This window comes from Herpailurus yagouaroundi, unplaced genomic scaffold, assembly GCF_014898765.1.
Source record: "Herpailurus yagouaroundi ecotype Mexico unplaced genomic scaffold, PumYag 160, whole genome shotgun sequence".
NCBI classification, from domain to species: domain Eukaryota; kingdom Metazoa; phylum Chordata; class Mammalia; order Carnivora; family Felidae; genus Herpailurus; species Herpailurus yagouaroundi.
In genome coordinates, this window is record NW_024412401.1 from 30,342,244 (window position 1) to 30,368,843 (window position 26,600).

Genomic DNA, 26,600 nt, shown 5'->3' on the forward strand with positions numbered 1-26,600 from the left:
AAAAAAAAAAAAAAAAAATATATATATATATATATATATATATATATAACATATATGGCAGACACTCAAGAAAGGTAGTTCTAGTACTTACTGTTATTATTACCCTGAGTATTATTAAACTTTGTACATAAATTGCAAGAGAGAAATTAGTTTTAAATGATTGAGGACTGATGCTAAAGACCAAGTCAGATTCTTATTAATTCTAGTGTTTAAAGGTTGTATATGTTGAGTTGATATTAACATACAAAATGAAATTACAGTGAATCCATGGGAGAATTTATTTAGGCTCTGTTCTGCCAGCTAACATACAGCTTTTCTTTCAACAGGCTCAGCACTGTGTAGCTACAACCTAAAGCCTTCTGAATATACTACATCTTCAAAAGCTTCTGTTCTTTGCCCCAAACTACCAGTTCCAGCGAGGTAACTTTTATTGTATTTTGTTAACTTGTGAATTTGTTTTTGTAGGTAGATTTTAAACTGTATATATTATTCTGAGAGAAAAGTCACTTGATGATACCTGTTGCTTATGACCAGTACTTATTTTTACAACAAGACTTAAAAAGTAGTAGTAGAAATGACAACATGTGTTTCATATCTTAAAACACACACAGAGACAAACAACTTTTCTCATTCTCAGATATTTTAAATTTCTTTGGGGGGCTCACTTTTTTTTTTTTTTAATGCCATACTTTTTAAGTGTGGAGAACTGCTGAATCATTACAAAATCTGCAGTGAAATTAGAAGCCAAGTCTCACAGTCTCCAAAGATTCTCTGAAGTTGATTCCAGTAATACTTAGTGGGATTATTTTTTAATTTACTTTGTAAATTTAAAAAATATGCCAGATTATTCTCCATCCTTTATTTCAGGCTACATCTTTTAGGTACATTCTCTATAATAATACGCTGTTTGCCATATCTTATCCAAGGTCTTATTCAACAAATATTTATTATTAAGTACCTACTGCATATCATGGATGCACAGAAGAGACAAGAAATATTCTTTATTTGGAAGGATCTCACAGTAGTTATAAATAAAGCCAGCTTTAAAATTACAGATTTTTTTTTAACAAGGAAACAAATTTGCAAGCATTGTACAATATATCCTCAGAATTAGGGGCGTAGGATTTGGAACATGTCTGATCTTGAGAACCTTCAGTGTGTATCACTAACCATGTATGACATGCGTCAACTTCACTAGGAATACTGAATTGAGACCATTTTTATTATATCTTAGTATATGACAGCAAGCTACAGGTTAACATTTTGAGACCCATCTTATGTCTGCTTTCCTTTGGCTTGCTTATGGGTGTAACTTGTGCTTTATTAACTTGAGTGAAATTTGAAATTTTCTGTTGAAAAAGTAGACAACGGAATAATATCACTTTAGTTGATTTCCAGCTCTTTTAGTCTTGTCACGTTGCTATTGAAATTAAAATGTAAAGCCTATGGAAATAAAAATAAAGGAACTGTTTTAAAAAGATAGTAAGTAGGGCCTATAAATTCTGGGCTTAGACCAATTGGTAAAGAGACTCCATTCATGAACATTGAGACTATTAGGGAGGCTGTGACAGTAAAGAAAAGGAGGTCCTTAGAATAGAGTCACTGGAGAAAATTTATCAATGTAAAAACAAGAAAGGCTCTGTCCTCTTATCGACTCAACTGCTAAAAGCCTGTTTTAAATGCATACTTTGAGTGTAGAGTCACATTTTAAGGCGTAAACATGTTATGAAAGGATTACCTGAAAGCCTTGATGTGAGGATGCCCCTGTGTATTATGGGTGGGGTCAGGTAAATCCTCCTGCACCAATGACCTCCGACTCTACCATGTTGAGGACTGCCTGTTCCTGGGTATCTATCTCAGGTGTTCCATTCTTGGCTGTATATAACTCACATATCTCACATAAGGTGTCCTAAGGACATTCCCTTTAAGATGAAACATAGTATTAGGGGCTTGGGTTTTAGACATGGACAGACTGGGCTTCTCACAAGGTCATCTACTAATGTCTCAGTAATCCAAGAAGCAATGATGACCCTATGCCATCAGAAACCTGACTGTATACTGTTTATACTTATTTATATATCCCCATGTTTCACTAATCTTAGTACCTTACAGTCTAAAAGTATCTTACCACTTTAATTTGAACTCAGCCTGTTGGAAAGTAAAAGCAAAGTAACAGTTGATAGAAGGAAGTCAGATTAGGACCTTGTAAATATCATCATTTAGCATATGACAAGCAACAAGTATAAGGATCAAAAAACAAAGAATTTGTTCTAATAAAAAACTTGGGGCAATACCATGTTCCACACTTAGTATTAGATACCAAATCTCCAAAGATAAGTAAGATCTAGTCTCTGTCCTTAAGAAACTCTGTCCTTAAAAAAAAAAAAAAAAGGGACTGTTTTGGTGACTTTTTTGTATACACTAAAAGACTAGCACTAGGCAAACCTGTGCTGAGGCAAGTGGCCTTCAGCATGGTTCCTATCTATTTTGTGGTCCTCTGAGGAGTGCCCTAGTGGGACAGAAAGAGCTAAACCTTAAGTCCAGATAGGCCTGGGGGTGAATTCTGTGTCACCAGTTTCTCTTTGCCAGCTCAAGCAAGTCTCTTAACCTCTCTGTGAACCAAGTTTTCTCTTATGTAAAATGGGAATGTTAATACCTCTGTCATGGAATTGTTGTAAGAATTAAATAGGCAATGTTTTAAGCATCCATTATTTAAAAAAAAAAAATTAGCGTTTATTTATTATTGAGAGACAGAGACAGAGCATGAGCATAGAAGGGGCAGAAAGAGAGGGAGACACAGAATCTGAAGCAGGCTCCAGGCTCTGAACTCAGCACAGGGCCCAACTCAGGGCTGGAACCCACAAACCACGAAATCATGACCTGAGCCGAAGTCAGACGCTAACGACGAGCCACCCAGGTGCCCCTTTAAGCATCCATTATTGTGCTTGACATCTGGCTTAAGGAGTAAGTATTTCTGTCAACCTCTAGAGCCTCCCCTTTTGCCCCTAACCTTCCTGGGTTCCCAGGGACCCTTTGCAACCGAAAGCAATGCCTGTTTCTTAGATAAAAGCCATTGTAAACTAATTTGCAATAAAACACTCACACCACATAATTGCCAAATGGTTACTATTCCTAATGAGCTTTCGAATTTTAAAAGCAAATGCCTGGAAAGGGCCATATTTTATCCAAATTCATAACTCTCTGTTGATGACATGCCACGCATGGTAGCAGTAGGGAGACAAGCTGGCCCTTATGCTTAAAATGCTTAAAGGTTTAGGTATAGCTAGAGAAAATTGCAGTGGTAGAAACAGATTACATAAATTCAGTTTATTCACCATTTATTGGATACTTCTGGATGCCAGTAAGGATATTAGGTGTTGGAGAATTAATAGCATGATATGGAAATGAGAAACCAATAGCCAAGAAAAAAAGTGTTATCTGTACATATTTTAAAATGAAGAATTCAACATTAATTAGCATTTATAAATCATCTGCTGTGTGCTATAGCCACCATATTAAGTTTCTCATATATATTGTCTTATTTAGTCCTTACAAAATCCTATAAGGATATTGTTCCTAATTTATAGATGAGGAAGTAGAAGATCAGTTAAATAAGTTGTGCAAAGCCACAAAACTAATCGTTGGGAATCATAATTTTAATCTAAGATCTTGTGAAGTCTATACTGCAGTTAGTTTTACCCTGATGTGAGCGTTTTCTAGTTGTATCCATAGTATAAGGTGAGCTTAGGGCCCTCCTACTCTGCCGTCTTCCCCAAGACAAAGTCCTACACCAGTTGGTTAAAAAAAAAAAAAAAAAAAAAAAAAAAGGTGGGGGAGCCTGGCTGGCTCAGTCAGTAGAGCATGCGATTCTTGATCTCACGGTTATGAGTTCAAGCCCCACATTGGGCATGGAGCCTACTTAAAAAAAATTTAAAAAAAATTTTAAAAAAGAGTACAAGAATGAAAGTGAGAAAATAAATAAAATGAAATGTTTGAAAAACCAATGAGTATTGCCATTATAGTCTTTATTTATTTGCTGTGTTTTCTGTGCTATAGAGCTATTGCCAGAATCCTTTATTGTTACTCTTTCTTAAATAAAACTTTTCCTTAGAAATCATGTGTAATTGCTTATTTATAACCTGAGATTTTAAGATAATGGAGATGCAAACTCCTGTCTTCACTTCTGAAGGCCTACGGACAAGAGATAATACATTGTTTGTCATCATATTTTGAGGGAGCTCATTAGCTATGATAGTCTGGACTTAAGGCAAATGGACAGTATGTTTGCCAAGGTAAGATACAATTTTCCTCTGAGTGGCTAATTTTTAAAAATCTTTAAAAGACTCATTATAAATTCATTTTGTTCTTGTTGACTGATGTTTCAATAATGTGAAACAGCATCAGTTCCTAACAGGACTACATTGACTTCTTAAAGATTCAATATTCTGTGGGCTTCAAGAGGTAGAGGAACTTACTATAAATAGAATTCTTTATGCTGTCCTCTTAATTACGAAGCACAGGGTGTGTCATTTAGGTTAGATACTAAAGTAGAAAAGATCTCATAGAAGTATTACTTTCTGAGAGGTATATGAAATCAGCTAACTCAAATTCATTGTATCACATAGGATTTAAGGTAAAATATAAGACAAACCATTTCAATGCCATGATTACTTAGATTTTTTAACAAGAAAATCATCTGAGTATTAAAAACTCATGGCTGATTAAGTTGTTTTTGTTTGGTAGAGAAAATGAAGACAAGGGAGTGTAGTGCTTTTTCTTTGAAACTAAATATTTAGGGGCGCCTGGGTGGCTCAGTCGGTTGAGCGTCTGACTTCAGCTCAGGTCATGATCTCACCGTTCCTGAGTTCAAGCCCCGCGTCGGGCTCTGTGCTGACAGCTCGGAGCCTGGAGCCCGCTTCGGATTCTGTGTCTCCCTCTCTCTCTGCCCCTCCCTCGCTTGCACTCGGTCTCTATCTTTCTCAAAAATAAGTAAACATTAAAAAATTTTTTTGACTAAGTATTTAACTTTGCTTTTTTAATTGTAACCAAACATTGCCTTCTCTTTTATTTGTCTTCTATTTCTGATATTCCTTACCACTTGACCATTTTGACCATCAGCCAGACAATGTAATCTGCCTGTACTAGTTTTATACCTTCAAATGTAGAGCTGTCAGGTTTTTCTTTAAACCAACATAGATTAAATTATAAGGTAAGGGACCCGTTGTTACTTTGCTTCAATCCTTTGAAGGAGACTTGTAAAAGCACTCTTTCCAATTAGCCAAGTGTTTATGGATAGTATAAAAATGACTTGAGAGGGTAAGAGTGCAAATATTGCTCAGCATTTCCTCTTAAATAGGAATGAAAGATTCGAATTTTAAGAGTATAATCCTTCCCTTTTCAAACCATCGATCCTCATTATAAGTCTGAAAAGCAGAAAAACACAAACACTACTGGGCATCTGCTCCTATTAATTTAGAATTACTGACTTATGGCTGGGATCTATCACAGTTATCATCATCAACATCATCATCATCATCATCATCATCAAAGACTCAGAGAGGTCTTACTCCTATCCTTTCAGCTAACGGATGGAGAAACTGAGAAAGAGAGATGGAGTGACCTGAAGCTATGTAATGTTAGGAGGATCACCCAGGGCTTTTGAAGTCAAGGCCAGTTTTCTTTCTGTTATAACAGGCTCTGCTCTCTTTTAGAAATGTCGTGTATGTCTCTTTGAGTATAAAACTATATTAAAATCCTGTTAGTATATGGGAGATACAGGTGGAGCTGCTTCTGGACAGAGGGTAAGGTACACTTGTGGTTATATGACAGGAAAAAAGAAACAGCAGGGCCAAGAAAATTGGTGGATGTTGAAAATGAGAAAATGACATCAGTATCCCTAAGGGAGATACATTTTATGTTCAAGGTTGGAGGCAAGTGAGTTAAACAGAGGCTATATCAGAAATGATAGGGTAATAAGTAAAGCAGATGAAGATATAGGTAACCATGGAACAGAGAGGACTTTGGTTTCAAAGGATAGAGAACGAGGCTTCAGTTAAAAATATGGTCAGAAGTCCTCAGACAGGGATATTAAAGTGTCAGGGACATTATCTAGATAGCATCAGGAAGAAAAACAGTTATAGGTCACAATGAAGCTAATGTGTCCCACATTAGCCTCCATTGACTATGAACTTATGGTCAATTCTTTTGATTCTTTCCTGTAATATTTCTGATGAAATCCATTTCACTTAAAGGTATTCTGTAATTTAATAGCTTTTTATATCATTAGCGAAACAAATTTGGTCAAAAACAATGACTTGCATGCCTGTAATTTAAGCCCTACTAAGAATGCTCTGACTTTCTGCAATTTCTGACAAAATATTGAATCTTGGACATTAACTTTCACCAACACCATTTTAGAGGTATACACAAATACACCCACAAGTCACAAGAGTCACTTCTTTTTTAAGTGAACATTTCTATCATAGTGTCACATCATTTTGGGGGGATACATTTTGCTGAAGCATAACTAAGGTAAGACTAGACCTTTATAATTATTTTATTGTTCCATGAAGTTCAACAGGATGGAAGATGTTGCCTACTCTTACTCCCAGTGATGCTCATTTACCAGCATTTAAGGAAAATCAATACATAGTACACGTTTATTTTTGTTTGAAAAATATTTTTGTTGTTTTTTGAGGAAGGAAAAACAAAGATAGTGATTTGCTTCAGGTCATACAAAATTGCTTGCTGAGATCAGAAACTTTGGAATTTGGTGCCCAATCATAGACTCTTCTCCACTAATTTGATACAAAATACAGTGCCAACCAAAAATGAGAGCATACTTATATCATTCCAGCCAACGGTGTTATATTAGAGCTATGACTGATAGTTCCACAAATAATTCTGAAAATATGAGATTTATGTTAGTGATAGCTAAATTTTAGTGCACACAGAAGTGTGTATTTCTGTATGGACAGACATATGGACTCTCTTAGAATTCATTCAAATCACAACTGAGGGCATGTTCATAGAGCTTTTTTAGAATCTCTCATTGATCAGATGCATACCATACTTTCCAAGGCTAAAGTAGAATATGTTATAACAAACCAGACTTACTTATGTCATGGTTCACACATAACTGTGTTCCTTCACAAAAAGAGTTGTGGTCAGTGTAAACCTGATAATAACGGATTACGTCTTTTTTTTTTTTTGAACACAAATAATCTTATAATAAAAATTATATATAGAAAGAAAACAGCTCAGAATCCCATGACCTTAACGAATCAGAGATTTTTCATTTATTTATATTTTTTCTGTTCTCATTTTTATGTATATATCTTTTGTACAGAGATACAACCATCACTTTAGATAGAAATTTTTGTTTTTTTCCCCTTGTACTATTAACCTCGTGTTTCCATACATTAGTATCCATGGTTATTGTTTTAATTAGCTGCACATTATGCTGTATGTTGATGTCTTGGCATGATTAATTTATATGAGGATTATTAAGCTTGTGCCCCGAACACCTTTTTTAATGCAAGGTTCTGTATGCTGTTCTGATAGAGGAAACATTCTATTAATGGTGGCACATTTCAAGCAAAAGCATGTGTGTTTTCTATTTTTAAATAGCTTATGGCAAAAATTCATTTTCAGCTCAATGAAGTATATGTTCCTTAAGTTTTGTCATCTGCCCCTTGACTGATAGATGTGCAGGCTGAGGAGTTTAAGTGTTTGGTTTTGCTTTTGGTAGTTCTGTATGTGCGTATGTGTGTGTATATGTGTGTGTGTTTCTTTTCAGAAGGGGAGGGTAATGTCTTCTTTGGAACATGCACTCCACCCTCTTTGATAAGGCCTGTGGCAAGATTCGCATCCCTGCCCATGACAGTCATCTTCATAGCATTAAGCTCACGGCTCTTAGCGCCCATATGATGTGTGGAGGGTGGAGTGTATTGCAGTCATAATCACCTTTCATTTGTGTGTTTGATGTGGCATTTATATTAAGTAGGAGTAATTTTTTTTCTGATTTTTTTTTCTTGTGTCACCAGTGCACCTATTCCATTCTTCCATCGCTGTGCTCCTGTGAACATTTCCTGCTATGCCAAGTTTGCAGAGGCCCTGATCACCTTTGTCAGTGACAATAGTGTCTTACACAGGCTGATTAGTGGAGTAATGACCAGCAAAGAAATTATATTGGGACTTTGCTTGTTATCACTAGGTAATTGTTTTTCTCATTATTAGCTATTGCATAGTACTGCAGTAGAAGACTGTTCTGTCTTTTAACCAAAATATGAATACAGTGGGGATACCTGTAAAATGTTTAACTTCCCATAGCCAAAATAACTGTTTCAGATTATATATAGTTATAAATATATACATATTTATATATATATATATTTATATATCTGAAACTAATTTCCTTTCTTTTTCTATCATTGGAGAAAACTGGTGTTTTCCCAGACTTTGGTTACTGTCTCTAATAACCTTTAATATGATAGGAGGAGGCTTCTCTTAATGAATCAACACCCCTTTGTTTTCAGTTATGATTCCAAAGGCTTATGAAAGGAGGCCACATATTCTCTTACACATTTCCATCAAAGAACATAGATTTCTGATAGATTACTTTTGAAATATGTTTTTTTTTTTCATTGCTACAGTTCATGATGTCACTGTATTGCTGGAAAAATTAGGAAATCTCCACTTGTTAGCCATTGAGTTTTATTGTCAATAGATAATATAATTAGGTAAATGTTATTTCAACTCCCTACATTATCCTAGAACTATATGTAGCCATATCAGAATCTATAGATCTTTCTAGTTGGGAGGAGTAAACTGTGGTAGGAACCAAGCAACTATCTCATTATATATGTGAAATGAGTTATACCTTATACCTGTTAACAACAATTATAGTCTTTGAGAAGACTAGCTGTATTTCCGTCTTGTCATTAGAGAGTATTTTCTTTTTGCTTAGGTAGTACTTGACTCAATTGAAATAATGCTGTCCATATGAAAAGCTATTTCTGTGATATTTGAAACGCTCCCATCTGTTTTTGGTTCCTGTACATTTATTGCAAAAGTGAGTACCTTAATAATGTTACCCAGTCACAGATCCCAACCATTTATTTGGCTTTGCAAATGGCCCGAAAAATCTTGAGTACTAGTCTGGCTTTATGAAAAAATTATTTGGTTTCTGAAATAGTTGAATACTTTGACCAAGGCGGGGGGGATGGGGGGGAAACACCTTAAAACTGGTGATAATAATGTTAAGTCATTGGGATTCCAGTTTTTATTAGAATGGTTCTCTTGAGGCTTAAGATCTTTAAGAATTTATTTGTGAAATGGGCCTTTAAATGATTAAAGATGAACAAATTATGATTTCAGAAATGAATTTCCCCATGCAAAGGTCAAATCTTCCCAGTTTCTTTTTTAAGATTTTCACTCCAGATTTTAGCATGTTGGAATTTAGCTTGGGATGGGTAGAAGCATTTGGCTAAATAACTCAAACTAAGCTTTGCTTTTCTTTGAAGAGTCTCTCAACCAATCAGGACCCCTGACACCAGTTGAAAATTAAGGTCAGAGGAATTTGGGCCTCCGTAGGCTTCAGAATATTATTCTGTAGGATCAGAGCATCTCTTGGAGTTTTAGAAGAGAAATGACCAGAAAAAGATAAAATACTGTCTAGCTCATTGACCAACTGTTAGAGAAGTTGGTCTTGAAATGTGAGGATTACACATGGAAGTGTAGCTAGTTTAACTGATCTCTGTCTATGTGTGGTAATTTTTCTCATCACCAACATGACACATCATTCTCTACACTTTGTGTGTTAGCATGTATGTTTGCATGTGAGTTCCAATGTCTTCCCGTGGTGAATCCACAACAGTTCTGTGCTGTTTTTGAGTCACCATGTGCATTTGCATGTTTTCTTTTCTGTCACTTATAAACCCACAGTTAGGTGCCTGTAGTTTCCAAGTGACACAATTCAAGTGGTGCACGTAGGCTCGAGTACCAGAAATGCAAAAGTAGCTAGTTACCCTTCTTCCCTAAACTGGGGTCTTGAACTGGTCAATAGCAACGTATTATATTCCTAGGAGAAAACAATTGAAAGAGTTTCTCTTTGTGTTTTCCAGTGTTTTAAAATAATATTCTACATGTTCTCTATCTTCCCTGCAGTTCTCTCCATGATTTTGATGGTGATAATCAGGTATATATCAAGAGTACTTGTGTGGATCTTAACAATTTTGGTCATACTGGGTTCACTTGGTAAGCTGCTTCTTCCTTTGTTTTTTAGTAATTAGAATTGAGAGTGAAGTTTGCTCTTAACAGCCCCTCAGTGCAGAACCACTTTGATTACTTTAAATAATTTTCCTTTTGTAAGCCTTGTGAATTCATTTATAAACTATAAAAAGACTGGTGAGTGGATTACACTGAAGTTAATTCACTGTGAGATCACTAAATGGAATAAAATGGCAGAGTCATTGGCATATTTGGAATAAAAGGGGGCTCACATTTTTCTGTCAGTGTCAGTTTGGGGAGAAGAGCCCAAGAGGAAAAAAAAAGCAATTGAGGCTCTGTTCTGCTTCTTGTTCTTTAATTTTCACATGATTCTTTCAGTGTTCCCTGCCTGGCAGAGGAAGGGACCCCTTTGCTTTTATCTTGGACTTTTTAAAGGCCTGAATCTACCATTTTAAGGTGTTGAAATTCTTTCTGGTTAAAATATTTCTGGGAGGATAATTTTATGTGTGTAAAATTTCATTACTCATTTTTCTATTGGCATTCTATTTTGTTTAATGTTTTTGTTTTACTCTTTTTAAAATTTTTAATGTTTATTTATTTTTGAAAGAGAGAGACAGAGCATGAGCAGGGGAGGGGCAGAGAGAGACGGAGACACAGAATCCCAATCAGGCTCCAGGCTCTGACCTGTCAGCATAGAGCCGGACGTGGGGCCCAAACTCATGAACCACGAGATCATGACCTGAGCCAAAGTCGGATGCCCAACCAACTGAGCCACCCAGGCGCCCCTGTTTTACTATTTCTAATGAAACCTTATGGGATTTGTATGTTTATTGTCTTTTTTGAAAATAATAATTTCTCCCCCCTCCCAATCATAAATGTGACACCTACTAATGGTATCTAACTACTTCTATGGCAGAAAATAGAAATATAAAAAAAGAAAAAAGTTTTATTTTCACATACCACCTCTTTTCTTTAAAGAGAATTTACTTTTGCTTTTAAATTTTTCAGGAACCCTACTTCCCTTCTGTTGACCACTATTAGCAACTTGAAATTCAGAATACATTATATATATATTATATATATATATTATATATATATTATATATATAATATATATATAATGTATTCAGAATACATATATATAATACAGATATATATATACATGTACATATATATATATTTTTTTAATGCTTTTTTTCACTGCTTTTTAAAATGAAATACTTTGGGGCGCCTGGGTGGCGCAGTCGGTTAAGCGTCCGACTTCAGCCAGGTCACGATGTCGCAGTCCGTGAGTTCGAGCCCCGCATCAGGCTCTGGGCTGATGGCTCAGAGCCTGGAGCCTGTTTCCGATTCTGTGTCTCCCTCTCTCTCTGCTCCTCCCGTGTTCATGCTCTGTCTCTCTCTGTCCCAAAAATAAATAAACGTTGAAAAAAAAAATACTTAAAATAAAATGAAATACTTTAACTCATTGTGAAACTTTTTTATTAGGGGAGTTTGTCCCCATTACACTTATGATCCTGTCTGCTATGTTTGGTCTTACTGATGTCATCTCTTTTATGTTTTCCTTAAGTCTGTGCTTTTTTATGTTGTTTTCCCTATCTTTACAATATGGATTGTGCTTTCTTTGGTTATTGTCACCCTTGCTTTGGATGGCATATATATATGCCGTGTGTGTGTGTGTGTGTGTGTGTGTGTGTGTGTGTATTTTTTAGTAATTTTTTTTTAGTGTTTATTTATTTACTTTGAAGGGGGTTGCAAAGGGCAAAGAGAGAGGGAGAAAGAATCCCAAACAGGCTGTGCACTACCAGAGCAGAGCCTGATGTCAGACTTGACTCATGAACCATGAGATACTGAGCCAAAGTCAATAGTTGAACGCTTAACCAACTGAGCCACCTGGGCACCCCAACATATATTTTATTTTTTATTTCTACAGTTGATAACTTATACATTTTCAGAAAATATTCTTTAATCTAGAATCCTATAATTTTTGAATGGCTCCTTCTATAGAATTCTATCCTATAAATTTTAAAATTCTATAATTTTTAGGAGTGCCTGGATGGCTCAGTCAGTTAAGTGTCTGATCTCGGCTTAGGTCATGATCTCACAGTTTGTGAGTTTGAGTCCCACATCAGGCTCTGTGCTGGCAGCTCAGAGCCTGGAGCCTGCTTTGGATTCTGTGTTTCCCTCTCTCTGCCCCTCTCTCGCTCATACACTCTCTCTCAAAAATAAACATTAAAAAATTAAATAACTTTTAATTCTGTAATTTTTAAAGGCTGAAATGAAGGAGTATGTGTTGAGTTTTCCTCCACCTCGTTTAAATTCAACATAAACTTCTTTTTTTCCAACCTGTCCCACTTTATAACTGTTACCAAATAATCTGTGTTTTTGCAATCAGGTTATTTTAGAATTAAAATATTATTTAATACATTGTACCCTTTTTAAAGAATTTTTGCTTTGCCTTGAAATGTTTCATAATTACATTTAAGTTTATTACATTCTTCTGTCCTAGTTTTAGTGAGAACTATTTTTTTAAAACTTCATTCTTGAGTTCTTAATTTTGGTTCATCTCTGTTTTGATGAGAATCTGAATTCGAGTAACTTATTCACGAAGCAATTGTGGGTCATATATTTTCTCAACTCTTGATTATCTAAGATTATTTTTGCCTTACATGTGAATATTGAATCTGTTGCATGTAAAATTCTTGAGGTGCAACACGTTCCCAGTGTCTGTACTTTACTTTTTGGAGACCAGTCTAATTTTATTTCTGAGCTGAAATCAAGAATCAGACGCTTGACCGACTAAGCCACCCAGACACCCCTTAACTTATTCTTATAATTTAAAGTTTCTATCTAGTTCTGAATCTTTTTTTTTTTTTTCAACGTTTATTTATTTTTGGGACAGAGAGAGACAGAGCATGAACGGGGGAGGGGCAGAGAGAGAGGGAGACACAGAAATCGGAAACAGGCTCCAGGCTCCGAGCCGTCAGCCCAGAGCCCGACGCGGGGCTCGAACTCCCAGACCGCGAGATCGTGACCTGGCTGAAGTCGGACGCTTAACCGACTGCGCCACCCAGGCGCCCCTAGTTCTGAATCTTTAAGTTTGCCTATGATCTCTTTTTTGGGGGGGGCACATATTTTCCAACACAGAAGTAAGTTTTCTTATTTCTGTATTTGATTATTGTTTCTGTTCTAGTGGTTTTCTTCTTAGGACCATTGTTCATTCTTTTGCTATCATCTTCTAAATTATCATTTTAATCCTGATAACATTTTCCTTGTATTCAGGAAGTGTTCTTCAAGCGTATCTTCCATATCACTGATTTAGTTTTCCTCACTGCTGGTTCTGTACTTGACTACTTCTTTCTATTATTCCGGTTCTTCCTTCTCCCAGCCATATTTCTTTTCATTTCTACTTGTGGCCTTTGTATCCAGTTCTAGTGATGGTGTCTTAGTCACTTTGGGCTGCTATTACAAAGTACCATTGACTGGATGCCTTATCAACAGGGAACATTTACTTCTTACAGTTCTGGAGGCTAGGAAGGCCAGATTCAGGCATGTGCAGGTTCGTTATCTGGTGAGGGCTGGCTTCCTGTATCCAGCCATCATCTTGCTATGTTCTCACGTGGTGCAAGCAGGGAGGAGCTCTCTGAGGTCTGCTTTATAAGGGCGCTAATCCCATTCATGAGGGCTCCACTCTCATGACCTCATCATCCTCCAAACACTCAACTCCAAATACCAACGATCACATTAAGGATTGGGATGTCAGTATATGAGTTTTATGGGGACACAAACATTCAGTTTATAATATATGGAGAATTTTTTATAATAAAAGTAGATTTGAATTCCAGTTCTGCCACTTACTTGGTATGTGACATGTGGCATGTTACTTAACTTTCCTGAATTTCGATTGTATTTATTATGTATAAGATGGGACTTGTATTACCTACTTAATAGTATCATAGTGATTCACTTTGGTCACATCTGTTGTACGGTTCCTGACACAAATTTATTTATTTATTTATTTATTTGTAAGTGTATTTATTTTGAGAGAGAGAAAGAGAAGGAGAGAGGAAGAGAGAGAGAGAGAGAGAGAGAGAGAGAGAGAGAGAGAATCATAAGCAGGCTCCATGCTGTTAGTGCAGCTCCTGACACGGGGCTCAAACTCAAAAACCTCGAGATCATGACTTGAGTGGAAATCAAGAGTTGGGTGCTTAACCGACTGAGCCACCCAGGTGCCCCCCCGACACAGATTTACATGTTTAATAAATGATGTCTGCTGCGGCTGTTGTGAACAGTATCCTCCTTGATGTCTTCATTATTAGCTCATTCTGTTTTCTGTTTTTCTGTCTCATTTCTGTTTGCCTTTCCTCTCCTCACTTTTTATTCCTGTTTGCAGAGAACATATTTTATTCCATTTTTTTGAGGCTGCTACAATTTTCTTTAAGATTTCAAAATGGAAATATTTCCCTTTTTCAAATGTTTTTCAGAGACTGGTGGTTGTTGAAGTTTGTTTACTCATCTTCAGTAGAAAATAATTCTCAGTTGCTATTTGCCACCAGGTAGAGTTGGAATTTCCCTTTGACACTATTCAGTGTTTACTTGAGCGCAGGTGGAGGTCACGTTGATTTGCACAGATCTCAGCCCTATTTGTCTTCTCCCAGACGTTTATCTTGTCTGCCCACACATACATATCTTTACTCTGAATCTTCCATTTCCTTACTGTGGCCTACAAGGCCTGACAGTATGATCTGGTGCCCGGTGCCCCCCAGCCCACCACTCTTCCTACTCTGCCCCTTGCTAGTTGCTGTAGCCACAGTGGCCCTCCTCCTTTCTCTCCTGCCAGGCATGGTCCCATATCAGCATCTTAGAATTTGCTATCATCTCTTGCCTGGAACATCCTTTCCTTAGATGTTGTTTGTTTTTGTTTTTTTTTTAATGTTTTTATTTCTTTTTGAGAGAGAGGTGGGGGTGGGGAGACAGAGGATCTGAAGCAGGCTCTGCACTGTCAGCATAGAGTCTGATGTAGGGCTCAAACTCACGAACCATGATATCATAGCCAGAGCCAAAGTCAGAGGCTCAACTGACTAATCCACCCAGGCACCCCTTTCCTTAGATACTTTTATAGATTGTTTTCTCCCTGTCTTTGATTCTTTTGCTCAAATAACATCTCACCACTGAGACCTTGCTTACTCATCTTCTCACAATGCTTTCCCAACCCCAGCACTTTCTATCCCTATTAAAAAGTGACTTTTTTTGGGGGCGCCTGGGTGGCGCAGTCGGTTAAGCGTCCGACTTCAGCCAGGTCACGATCTCGCGGTCCGTGGGTTCGAGCCCCGCGTCGGGCTCTGGGCTGATGGCTCAGAGCCTGGAGCCTGTTTCCAATTCTGTGTCTCCCTCTCTCTCTGCCCCTCCCCCGTTCATGCTCTGTCTCTCTCTATCCCAAAAATAAATAAACGTTGAAAAAAAATTTTAAAAAAAAAAAAGTGACTTTTTTTTCTTAGACTTCATATTCTTTATTTTTACTTACTTCCTTATTTGTTTGTTTGTTTGTTTCCTTATTACTGTATAAGCTCCATGGAGGACAAGGGTGGGGACTGGGTTTTGTTCACAGCTCTGTCCCCAGTACCTAGATGGGTAGATGGCTCTGGGCACTCAGAATGAAGGTGTCTGATGCAACCCTCTTCTGTAGAGGTGGGTTGCCCCCCTCTTCTGTCTAGTTCTTGGACTCTGAACCAGTGATGAGGAGAACAACTCCCATCTCTGGCACACACTTCTATTAAGCTATCAAAGATTTCCTATCTTTTTCCCACTTTTGGTGGGAACCAAGTCTTTGATCTTCATTTGCTCATTGGTACTGAATCAACTGCATAACTGTTTCAGCACGAGGCAGGGGGGTTTCTGTGATGGCCCAATAGAAAAGATCTTTGCCTTCCTCAACTTCATTGCTGATCTCTGTGACCCTTACTTGCTTCGTACAAACTCCCCAGCTCTCAACAGGTGCTGAGTCTCTTTATGATCAGTTCCTCTCGGGGTGCCTCTCTTTGTAGGCTCTCTCTGAGCTTCAGAGCCAATAATAGATACAGTTGAAGGATGTTTATTTGATACACTGAAAGATGTCTTAGTAACCTAGTGTGCATGATGAAAATGGAGTAAATGGAGCTCCCCTTATGCCTGCAAAAAGTTACAGCCACACACCTCCCAGCCAAATGGATTGTTGCCATGTTAGTCCCCCGGTGTTATGTAGGAAGGGTCCAGGAAAGTGAAGATTAATGTTAACCCATTTTCTTATGCTAGTTATTTCCAAAACAATTGTTTTTTGAACCCAGGTGGCACAGGTGTACTATGGTGGCTGTATGCAAAGCAAAGAAAGTCTCCCAAAGAAACAGTTATTCCTGAACAGCTTCAGATAGCTGAAGACAATCTTCGGGCTCTCCTCATCTATGCCATTTCAGCCACAGTGTTCACAGTGAGTATAGCTGGACTTGGGCCAGCTATCTTCTAGGTTTGTGTTTTTATTCACAGGGATCATTAATGAAGCAGAAACTCACCTCTGGCTATTGCATGCCTAACCCCGATCTCCCTTAGATAAAAACTACCCCATGGTATGGAACACTAAAGAGTCTTCAGAAGGCTTTCCTAATGGAACGTTTTATTCTGTGCTGCCCGCTTGTTGAGAGAGGATTTTCACTTAGAATATTCACATTATCATTTGTTAAGAAGAACATATTATTTTCATAATACAATTCCTTTTTTAAAAAATGGGTTTCTTTACTAAAGTATGTTAAGAAATATACATATCGTTTCATTTACCTGTTTGCTAATTATCTTCCCATGTTTTCCCTTTAAACTTTTTTTTTTCCTTTTTAAACTTTTAACAACATTATTCCAAATAAAAGTGATCTTTGCTGCCTGGGCACTATACAGTAAATTACTAATGAACATGTGGTTATATAATATGTATTTATATCTTTGGTCTGTCTCCTTCTCCTCTCTGAAAAAAAAAAAAAAGGAACACAATCTCAGACCACTTCTTGGACCAATCCCAAGCTTTTAGTTGAGCTTTAGAAGTAAAAAAATGAAGCCACCATAAAACCATTGGTGCCAAAAGGTATTTGTTTGTTATTATTATATAAATATTTACTAATCATTTTTAAGTATAGTTTTTTTTAATGTTTATTTTTGAGAGAGAGAGAGAGAGAGAGAGAAAGAGAGAGACAGAGCGTGAGCAGGGGAGGAGCAAAGAGAGAGGAAGACACAGCATCTGAAGCAGGCTCCAGGCTCTGAGCTGTCAGCACAGAGCCTGATGCGGGGCTCGAACTCATGAACCGTGAGATCATGACCTGAGCTGAAGTCGGATGCTTAACTGACTGAGCCACCCAGGCATCCCACAGTACAATTTTGTTGTTTTTTTTTTAAGTACAGTTCACCTGCTCTCACTCAGACCACGATGAGGGTGGGCAGGAGGTAAATGCGACATGGACTGTGCTCTGTAGGTGCTCTTTTTTTTCTTATGTTTATTTATTTATTTTTTTAATTTTTATTATATATAGAGAGAGACAGTGCGATTTTTATTTGTTTTTGAGAGAGAGAGAGAGAGAGAGAGGAGAGAGAGTATGAGCAGGGAAGGGGCAGAGAGATGGGGAGACACAGAATCCAAAACAGGCTCCAAGCTCTAAGCTGTCAGCACAGAGCCAGACATGGAGCTCGAACTCATGAACCATGAGATCATGACCTGAGCCGAAGTCGGACACAACCAACTGAGCCACCCAGGCACCCCTCTTATGTTTATTTTTGAGAGATAGCACGTGCCTGCATGAGTTGGGGAGGGTCAGAGAGTGGGGGGCAGAGGATCCCAAGCCGGGTCCGTTTGCTGATAGCAGATAGCCTGATGCGAGGCTCAAACCCACGAAGTGTGGGATCATGACCTGAGCCAAGTCAGATGCTTAACCGACTGAGCCACTCAGGTGCCCCTAGGAGCTCTTGGTCTGATAAAGGAAATGAGGTACAAATACCTCCTGTGCTTTTGTAGTCATAGCATATGGTCTTCTCCCCTATTTTCATAGTGACAAGCATGTATGTATTCAAATAAATTAAAAGCCTCATCTTGATGGACAAACAACACATTTTGATTCATAATGAGTAGAAAAGGAAAGGTAGAAGAACTCGAAAGACTTATTAATACATTGAGAAATCCTTTTGTGTGCTGCTTTAAGAACATTTTCAATATTCAGTTGAGGATGCTAAGTGCTGCAAGACGGATAAAGTATTATTGGGATTCAGAGAATAATCCTTCCCTGATTTGAAATGAAGGAATTTCCACCCTGTTTCAGTTTCTGTTTTTACTGCTTATAGCGATAACTGGGACCTTTCTCTGCATTCTCTCCGTACAGGTTCTCTTGTTCCTGATAATGCTGGTTATGCGCAAACGTGTCGCACTCACCATCGCCTTGTTCCACGTGGCTGGCAAGGTCTTCATTCACTTGCCGCTACTAGTCTTCCAACCCTTTTGGACTTTCTTTGCTCTTGTCTTATTTTGGGCATACTGGATCATGACACTTCTTTTTCTTGGCACCGCTGGTAAGAAGCTATGTTGCTTCTTTCTCATAGTGATGAATTTGATTTGCATTAAAATATTTTAAAACATCAGCTATAATTCTTAAGACATTTATTGACCAAGGTCTAACAGCCGTCAGAACCAGCGTGGTTATGGCTCTTCAACAACCCATTCCTAATTCATGATTTTTAGATCATCCTAGCAAAGTAGATCTAAACCAGTTCATGGCTTTGAAGTAAACTCCAGTACTGATTCAGACTTTTGGATTGATTCTAAGATGAACAAATGAATGCAGAGCTCTCTGGAACTGCCTTAAACTCCCATTACGGCCCAAATCAACTTACTTCCTTGGGATTCTCTAGTTTGGAAAAGATCTGAACCTAGGTAGAATTCCTGGTGATGATACTGTTCAGAGTTAGACTCTCAGACTTGTTGGAGCCACTCTTAATATGAGAGAAAGACAGATACCATATGCTTTCACTCTTATGTGGATCCTGAGAAACATAACAGAAGGTCATGGGGGAGGGGGAGGGGGGAAAAAGTTACAGAGAGGGAAGGAGGCAAACCATAAGAGACTCTTAAATACTGAGAACAAACTGAGGGTTGATGGGGGGTGGGAGGGAGGGGAAAGTGGGTGATGGGCATTGATGGGATGAGCACTGGGTGTTGTATGGAAACCAATTTGACAATAAATTTCATATAAAAAATATATCAAAGTTTACACTTAAATGGAATTAATTGTGAGGAGTGGTGTAAGGGTAGTAAGTTTGTATGTAACTTCTCTGGCCATTCAGCATGCATTTACCAATTGAATATAATATTAATTTCTGTATTTTGCAAATAACTTAGGTCTATAATTATTGGAAGAGTAATAAAATAGCTCCAAAAAAATTGAAGTTTGAAAATTCATGCCTAAATTAACTGATGTGATGGAACTATATTCAAATAGAACACCTTTTAAAAGCTATATGATGCCTTTGGGGAAAACAAAATGCTTAATTGTACAATGTCTGGCTTCACAACTTCTCAAGTGATAAGTAATTTTGTCTGTTAATTAAAGAGCACTGTGATCATAAAGTTTGTGGTTTGGGGGAAGGGGCCTATTTTTGGAAATTAGTTTCATCTCTTATATTCAATAGCCATATTTCTTGGTTTGTACTTTATGTGCTTCTTCTTTCCTTCCTGGATATTTTCCTAGGCAGCGCTGTTCAGAATGACCAAGGCTTTGTGGAGTTCAGAGTTTCTGGGCCTCTGCAGTATATGTGGTGGTACCATGTGGTGGGCCTGATTTGGATCAGTGAATTTATTCTAGCATGTCAGCAGATGACTGTGGCAGGAGCTGTGGTAACCTACTATTTTACCAGGTGAGAATTGATACTTGTCAGAAAACTTAAGATCATCTAAGTGATTGTGCTTGAAGGAAATGGAACGGAAGCTGGTAAACAGTTTCATTTCTTTAAAAAATAATTGGAAGCGAATATTGGGAATGCAAGCTGGTGCAGCCACTCTGGAAAACAGTATGGAGCTTCCTCAAAAAACTAAAAATAGAACTACCCTATGACCCAGCAATTGCACTACTAGGCATTTATCCACGGGATACAGGTGCTGTTTCCAAGGGACACATGCATCCCCATGTTTATAGCAGCACTATCAACAATAGCCAAAGTATGGAAAGAGCCCAAATGTCCATCGATGGATGAATGGATAAAGAAGATGTGGGGTGTATATGTATACACACACACACACACACACACACACACACACACACACCCCATGGAGTATTACTCGGCAATCAAAAAGAATGAAATCTTGCCATTTGCAACTACATGGATGGAACTGGAGGGTATTACGCTAAGTGAAATTAGTCAGAGAAAGAGAAAAATCATATGACTTCACTCATATGAGGACTTTAAGAGACAAAACAGATGAACATAAGGGAAGGGAAACAAAAATAATATAAAAACAGGGAGGGGGACAAAACAGAAGAGACTCATAAATATGGAGAACAAACTGAGGGTTTCGGGAAGGGTTGTGGGAGGGGGGATGGGCTAAATGGGTAAGGGGCACTAAGGAATCTACTCCTGAAATCATTGTTGCACTATATGCTAACTAATTTGGATTTAAATTTAAAGAAATAAAAAATAAAACAAGTTAAAATTTAAAAAAATAAAATGAAATAAAAATTAATTGGAAGCAAATATGACAAAATGTTAGAGCTGATGATTCTGGTGGGTAGTAAAATGGGAGGCAGTGATTTTAATCTTTCTACTGCTCTGTAAGTTTCTCAAAATATTAATCAGAACAGCAGGTCATGATAGAACTTCAATTCTATTTAGCCGGAGAATAAATCTTACAGTGTCTTATGTACTTTGGCATTATATAAAGGTCCACCAAAGGACAATAAGCCTTTTTAATTTGTTTGGGTCAGAACAAGTATTGTGACTCTCTTTCCTAACTTGAGAGCTGAATATAAGCTTGTAGGCCTTACAATCTTCTATTATAATGAGGTACCAGGTCTCGATTGTACATCTTTTTTAAGTTTCATTTTTTGATTGTACATTTAACTCCATAAATATTTACTAGTAAAAGCTTTCAAAACACAGTATCATTTTATTTAAAGTCTTAGAGCATAAGAACCCCATGAAACTATCATAGGAAATGAAACATTAATTTTATCTGGTACATCTATAGCATTTGTATTAGTTACATGTTACTTTGCCATTTTGTCATAAACCTAGACTTTTCTTAAACGAACTATTTTCACTGCATTGGGCTCTAAACCATTCCTGCACTTAGCCTTTGTTTTAATTGTCTTTTTGGTTATCTTTCAAAAAGGGATAAAAGGAATCTGCCATTTACACCTATTTTAGCATCAGTGAATCGCCTTATTCGTTATCACCTTGGTACTGTGGCAAAAGGATCTTTCATTATCACATTAGTCAAAATTCCACGAATGATCCTTATGTACATTCACAGTCAGCTCAAAGGAAAGGTAAGGAGAAAATTCTTTTCTGGACTTAACTGTGGTCACATTCTAGACCTCAGCTCTGCCTGTAGTAAAGCTCCCAACCATGTTCAGTTCATAGTTGTGAATGTTTTCTTCATAATCCTTGCAAAGTAGAATCCAGTCCTTCTGCCTTGTCCCACACTCTTGCTTACGTTGTGCTCTGGCAAAATCCATCATATCCCTGGTTTCCCAAAATGTCCTGTGCTTCTCGCCCTCTGTGTTGATTCATACCTTCCTCCCTGGAACCTCTTCCCTATTCCTGGCTGTGGAGATAACATGCATTTCAACATGGGTTAGATGATATGCCACCTCTTCCTAGAAACCTTCCTTGATTCTTCCTTCTCCCAGATGATGTCATCTCTCTCTGTTCTCCACTCTCATAGTATCAATCACATATTCTGATTCTGACCTTTTTTTATGTTTAGCTTTTTTTTCTTCAACTATAGTATAAGTTCCTTGCCGATCTCATGTATCATACTCTATCTTACATGCAATAGGTACTAAATATGTGTCAAATTAAATTGATTAAAAATAATTTAACCATTACATTTTGAGGGAAAAGAGGGTAGGTGGGTATGGAGGTCTTGAAACATAGATTGTGATTTTTTTTTTTACTTTATTTATTTTTCTAACATTTAGAATATTCTGTATGTTGGTTTTTAATTATTTCAATTTTTTGTCCTTTCCAGGAGAATGCTTGTGCTCGATGTGTGCTGAAATCTTGCATTTGTTGCCTTTGGTGTCTTGAAAAGTGCCTAAATTATTTAAATCAGGTAAAGTATTTTAAAAATAAATTGAACATTCACTTTCAAAGATAGGTTGATCATTTCTTCTTCCAAGATAAAATAATTGAGCTTAACTGAAAGATGTTATATATTTCTCATGGTGTTGTACATTGTTCCTTGATCAGGTATATCTATTTCTATCATATTCTTTTACTTATTGATTGGTAGATTGATTGATTTGAGAGAGCGTGCACACATGCATGTAAGCAGGGGAGGGGCAGAGGGAGAGAGAATCTTAAGTAGGCTCCACACTCGGTAGAGAGCCTGGGATTATGACCTGAGCCAAAAATCAAGAGTCGGATGCTTAACTGACTAAGCCACCCAGGCACCCCATATTCCTATTTTTAAAAGTAACATATGTTCTTAGCAAGGCTCGTTATTAATTAATTGTAACATGAGGATAAAATATTATTAGGGTTCATCTTTCTGGAAGAACATTTATCTCTTATACCTTAATTTACATCCTTTCATCTTTGATTTTCCCTAAGAATCTGTCTACTCTAGCCATGTTTCTTTAATTCTTTTAAATGTCGTTTGAGAGGCGCCCGGCTGGCTCGGTCAATAGAGTGTGTGACTCTCAGCCTCGGAATTGTGAGTTCAAGTTCCACATTGGGCATGGAGCCTACTTTTAAAAAATGAATGAATGAATGAATGAATGAATGCTGTTGAATGCTTTAGTTTAGTGGAAAGACATTATGACATTTAAACTCATTTTTTGCTGCTGTCTACTATTGTTCAAAGCTAGTGTCCTCCCTATCCTGGTACTTTTTTGGGAGTCCAACTGCTTGAGGACTATGATCCTGGCCTAGGAGATATTATCAGAGGAAGAGCTATCATTTCTCAGGTTAAGTGAAGGAATTGGTATTATGGGTTAACATTTCTTAGGGAGCAGGTTGGTCCTCTGTCGTTCTGTGTCTGGGCACCTGGGACTTTCTATGAAGCACTCTACCCATGTTTCCTTCATCTTCCTTTTTTTTTTTTTTTAACCACTTCTCTCCATTCCTTAAAAATCAGTTGTGATGTACCAGTGCCCTCATCTAATAGAGCAAGGATACAAATGGACTTCTTACCATTTACCCCTCAGTGATTGAAGAGTAGCATTGCACTTTCCATTCACTCAAGGACAGTCAAAAGATGGTAGTCCTGTTGGCCATGGTGTTGAGCTTGCCTAGAGTTTGCTTTATTGCAGCTCTATGGTTAATATGAAAAAACTGGCATGACATTTCATTAGTAAAAGAAGTTCTTGTAGATAATAATACTGTATGGATGGAAAGTGTTTGGAAAGTCATTATTAAAATAATCAGTAACAGCCATAGATATCTGAAAAATTAACGTTCTTTAAAATTTGGTTTGGGACCAAGTCACCCTTATCAAAGAGTTGATGGATGAATAAAAATAATCATCGTTACATTGTGTACCCATCACTAAATAGCTTATCCACAGAGAGAGATGCTGAACCCAGCTCTCTATTATCAGTTTCTACCAGCTTTCCACAGGCAACTTTTGCTCTCCCAATTTCCTAAACCTGCCTGGAGTGACTTCCTTCCAACACTTGAATAACTCCTACTGACCCTTAGTGATTCTGCCTGAGCATTACCTCCACGAAGTCTCCCCTCAGTACCCCATCCCCTCTGCTGAACTTTCGTAGTGCTGGTTCATACCTCTGCACAAACACTAAGAACATCAACATGGAAATTGTCTGTTTACCTCTTTATCTCCACCTTCAGACCTTTAGCTCCTTAAAGGCAGAGATCCTATTTTTGTCTCTCCAGAAACTATCACAGTGCCTGGTACACAATAGGTGGTCTTTAAATGTTTTCTGAATGAATTGTTAATCAGTGAATAAATATTCAGATTTTAAAAGACTAATTGGTTGATATAAAGCCAGAAGAAAGCATCTCAAAAAAGAGGTGTGCAGTTATGTTGAAGGAAGAGAACACATCACATGATGTTAAGATGTTCAGTAACCAGGTGAAAAATTCCAAAGTTTTCAGCTAATCCCAAGCTAAACGTTAGTTAGCAATTTAGTACCTACAGTCCTGAAACATATCCGAACTTCAAGTTGTTCTTTCTTGCACAGGTTTTTGTGATTTATTTATTTATTTACTTATTTATTTATATTTTTGAGAGAGAGTGTGTGTGTGTATGTGTGTGTGTGAGAGAGAGAGAGAGCAGGGGAGGGGCAGAGAGAGAGAGGGAGATAGAATCTGAAGCAAGCTCCAGGTTCTGAGCTGTCAGCCCAGAGCCCAGTGCAGGCCTCGAAGTCGTGAACCACGAGATCATGACCTGAGGCAAAGTCAGATGCCTAACCAACTGAGCCACCCAGGCATCCCGGTTTTTGTGCATTTTTAATCTTCTTTAGGTAGGTCTGATGTCTGAAGATTCAAGAGAAGCACTAAAAGAGGAATAAATAAATGAGTGAAGGTTTAGGGAGAGTGATTCTGAACTAATACTTAGTTCTGTTTGGGAATATGAAATGCTCTGATATGAGGACTGATTACCCAGGGTGCTTCATGTCTCCTGTTTTCACAGGAATTTCACTCTAAATGAGGTCAACATATTGAAGACATTAGAACACTTCCTCCCATGACAGGTTAAGCATAGGTATTGGTTGCCAGTGGAATTTTTTTTAAACCCTTGTTGCTGTGGAATGTTTCAGAGCTGGGTGGGCACCCATCTGTTTGAAGTATTCAAGATGATAGGAATCATGGCAGTGCTGAATAGATGAGATCTAGGGACTTTTCTGAAATTTGAAAAACCAGCAGGGTCTAAGAGTCTGATCTGCTGGTGTTTGAAGGGGCATTCTTCTCAGTGCTGCCCTGTATATTTGGCAGTTAGGAGATTAGTGCTTTGCTAGAGATCAAGCCAGAGCTGGCACTGAGATATCAGGCGGTTCACACCATCCCTTTTGTCTCTGCTACTTATCACTGCTTTCAGAAAATGAAGTTCCATACACATAGGATTGAGTCCACACTATATAGCCTTGTTGGAGAAGGCACAGTGGATAATTAGGAGGATATTCAGTGGAGAGAGCCCAGATATTAAAGGTGTGTTTCAATCCTAACAATGTAACTGTTTGGCAAGCTCAGTGAAACCTTGGAGTCTCGGCTTCTTTCTTCAGTGAGTGGAGAAAAATACACCTATCCTCATAGGCTTTAAGTAAGGATGAAATATAATGCAGATAAATCAACTCTTACAGTGCCTGGCTCTTGGTCCTCACTTAGTGTTATCGCTCTCCCCCGCTCCCCTCATTTTATTGTTTTATAAAGAACTCCCAGGGTTTTACTCTAAGATAAGAGAGCTCTGGCCAAGATAAAACAAGAGGTTGTTCTAAAGATGTCTATTTTCTCTAAAAATAAATGTAATGTAAAACACTGAGGAGCTTGTAAAACCAAGACAAAACAAAACATCACCCATGATCTCACCATGCTAACATAACAGTTACTTTTACTGAAATATTTACTATTAGCTTTCAGAAAAAGTTTCTAATTTTTCACTGCAGCATGGTAATGGCTTATCAGACTTTAGTTGTAGACTGTTTTATCAGTGGATAAACCTCAATTGTAAAATGGTGGTAATAATAGTATCTGTAGTGCCCATTACCATGAGGATACAGAAAGATGGTATCTCCCATACTCTGAGTATGCACCTGACACAGCAAGTCCTCTGTAATGCCAACTGTTCTGTAGTATAGAATAGTTCTATATAGTATAGAATAAGTTCTAGATGTTCGGGGTTGGTTTCTTTTACATTTTTTAATATGCACTGGTTTTTATTTTTCTCTTGTCGGGTCTTTCAAACTTTTTTTTATGGTTTTGCACTTGACTTTGATGCTTAGAAAGATTTTCCCCACCTCAAGATCAAATAATTATTCTAGTGCTCTTCTCTATAGTTTTTTAGAAGTTTACTCTTTTTTTTTTTTTTTTTTTTTTTTTTGATAAGGAGGCTCCATGTCCAACGTGGGTTTTGAACTCATGATGCTGCAACCCCAATATCAAGAGTCACACATGCTCTACCAACTGAGCCAG

The 26,600-nt window shown here is 37.6% G+C and overlaps 1 protein-coding gene across 3 annotated transcripts in view; it reads left to right on the plus strand.

The window, feature by feature from the left end:
* SLC44A1 (solute carrier family 44 member 1) overlaps positions 1 to 26,600 on the plus strand; it is a 201,426-nt gene that overhangs the window by 109,038 nt on the left and 65,788 nt on the right. For all 3 annotated transcript variants that reach the window (XM_040481879.1, XM_040481878.1, XM_040481877.1), the window contains exons 5-12: positions 327 to 420; positions 8,046 to 8,215; positions 10,168 to 10,257; positions 16,553 to 16,692; positions 18,617 to 18,803; positions 19,979 to 20,144; positions 21,616 to 21,772; positions 22,477 to 22,560. In XM_040481879.1, the coding sequence (XP_040337813.1) occupies positions 327 to 420; positions 8,046 to 8,215; positions 10,168 to 10,257; positions 16,553 to 16,692; positions 18,617 to 18,803; positions 19,979 to 20,144; positions 21,616 to 21,772; positions 22,477 to 22,560 (1,088 nt within the window). The remainder of the gene's footprint in view (positions 1 to 326; positions 421 to 8,045; positions 8,216 to 10,167; positions 10,258 to 16,552; positions 16,693 to 18,616; positions 18,804 to 19,978; positions 20,145 to 21,615; positions 21,773 to 22,476; positions 22,561 to 26,600) is intronic.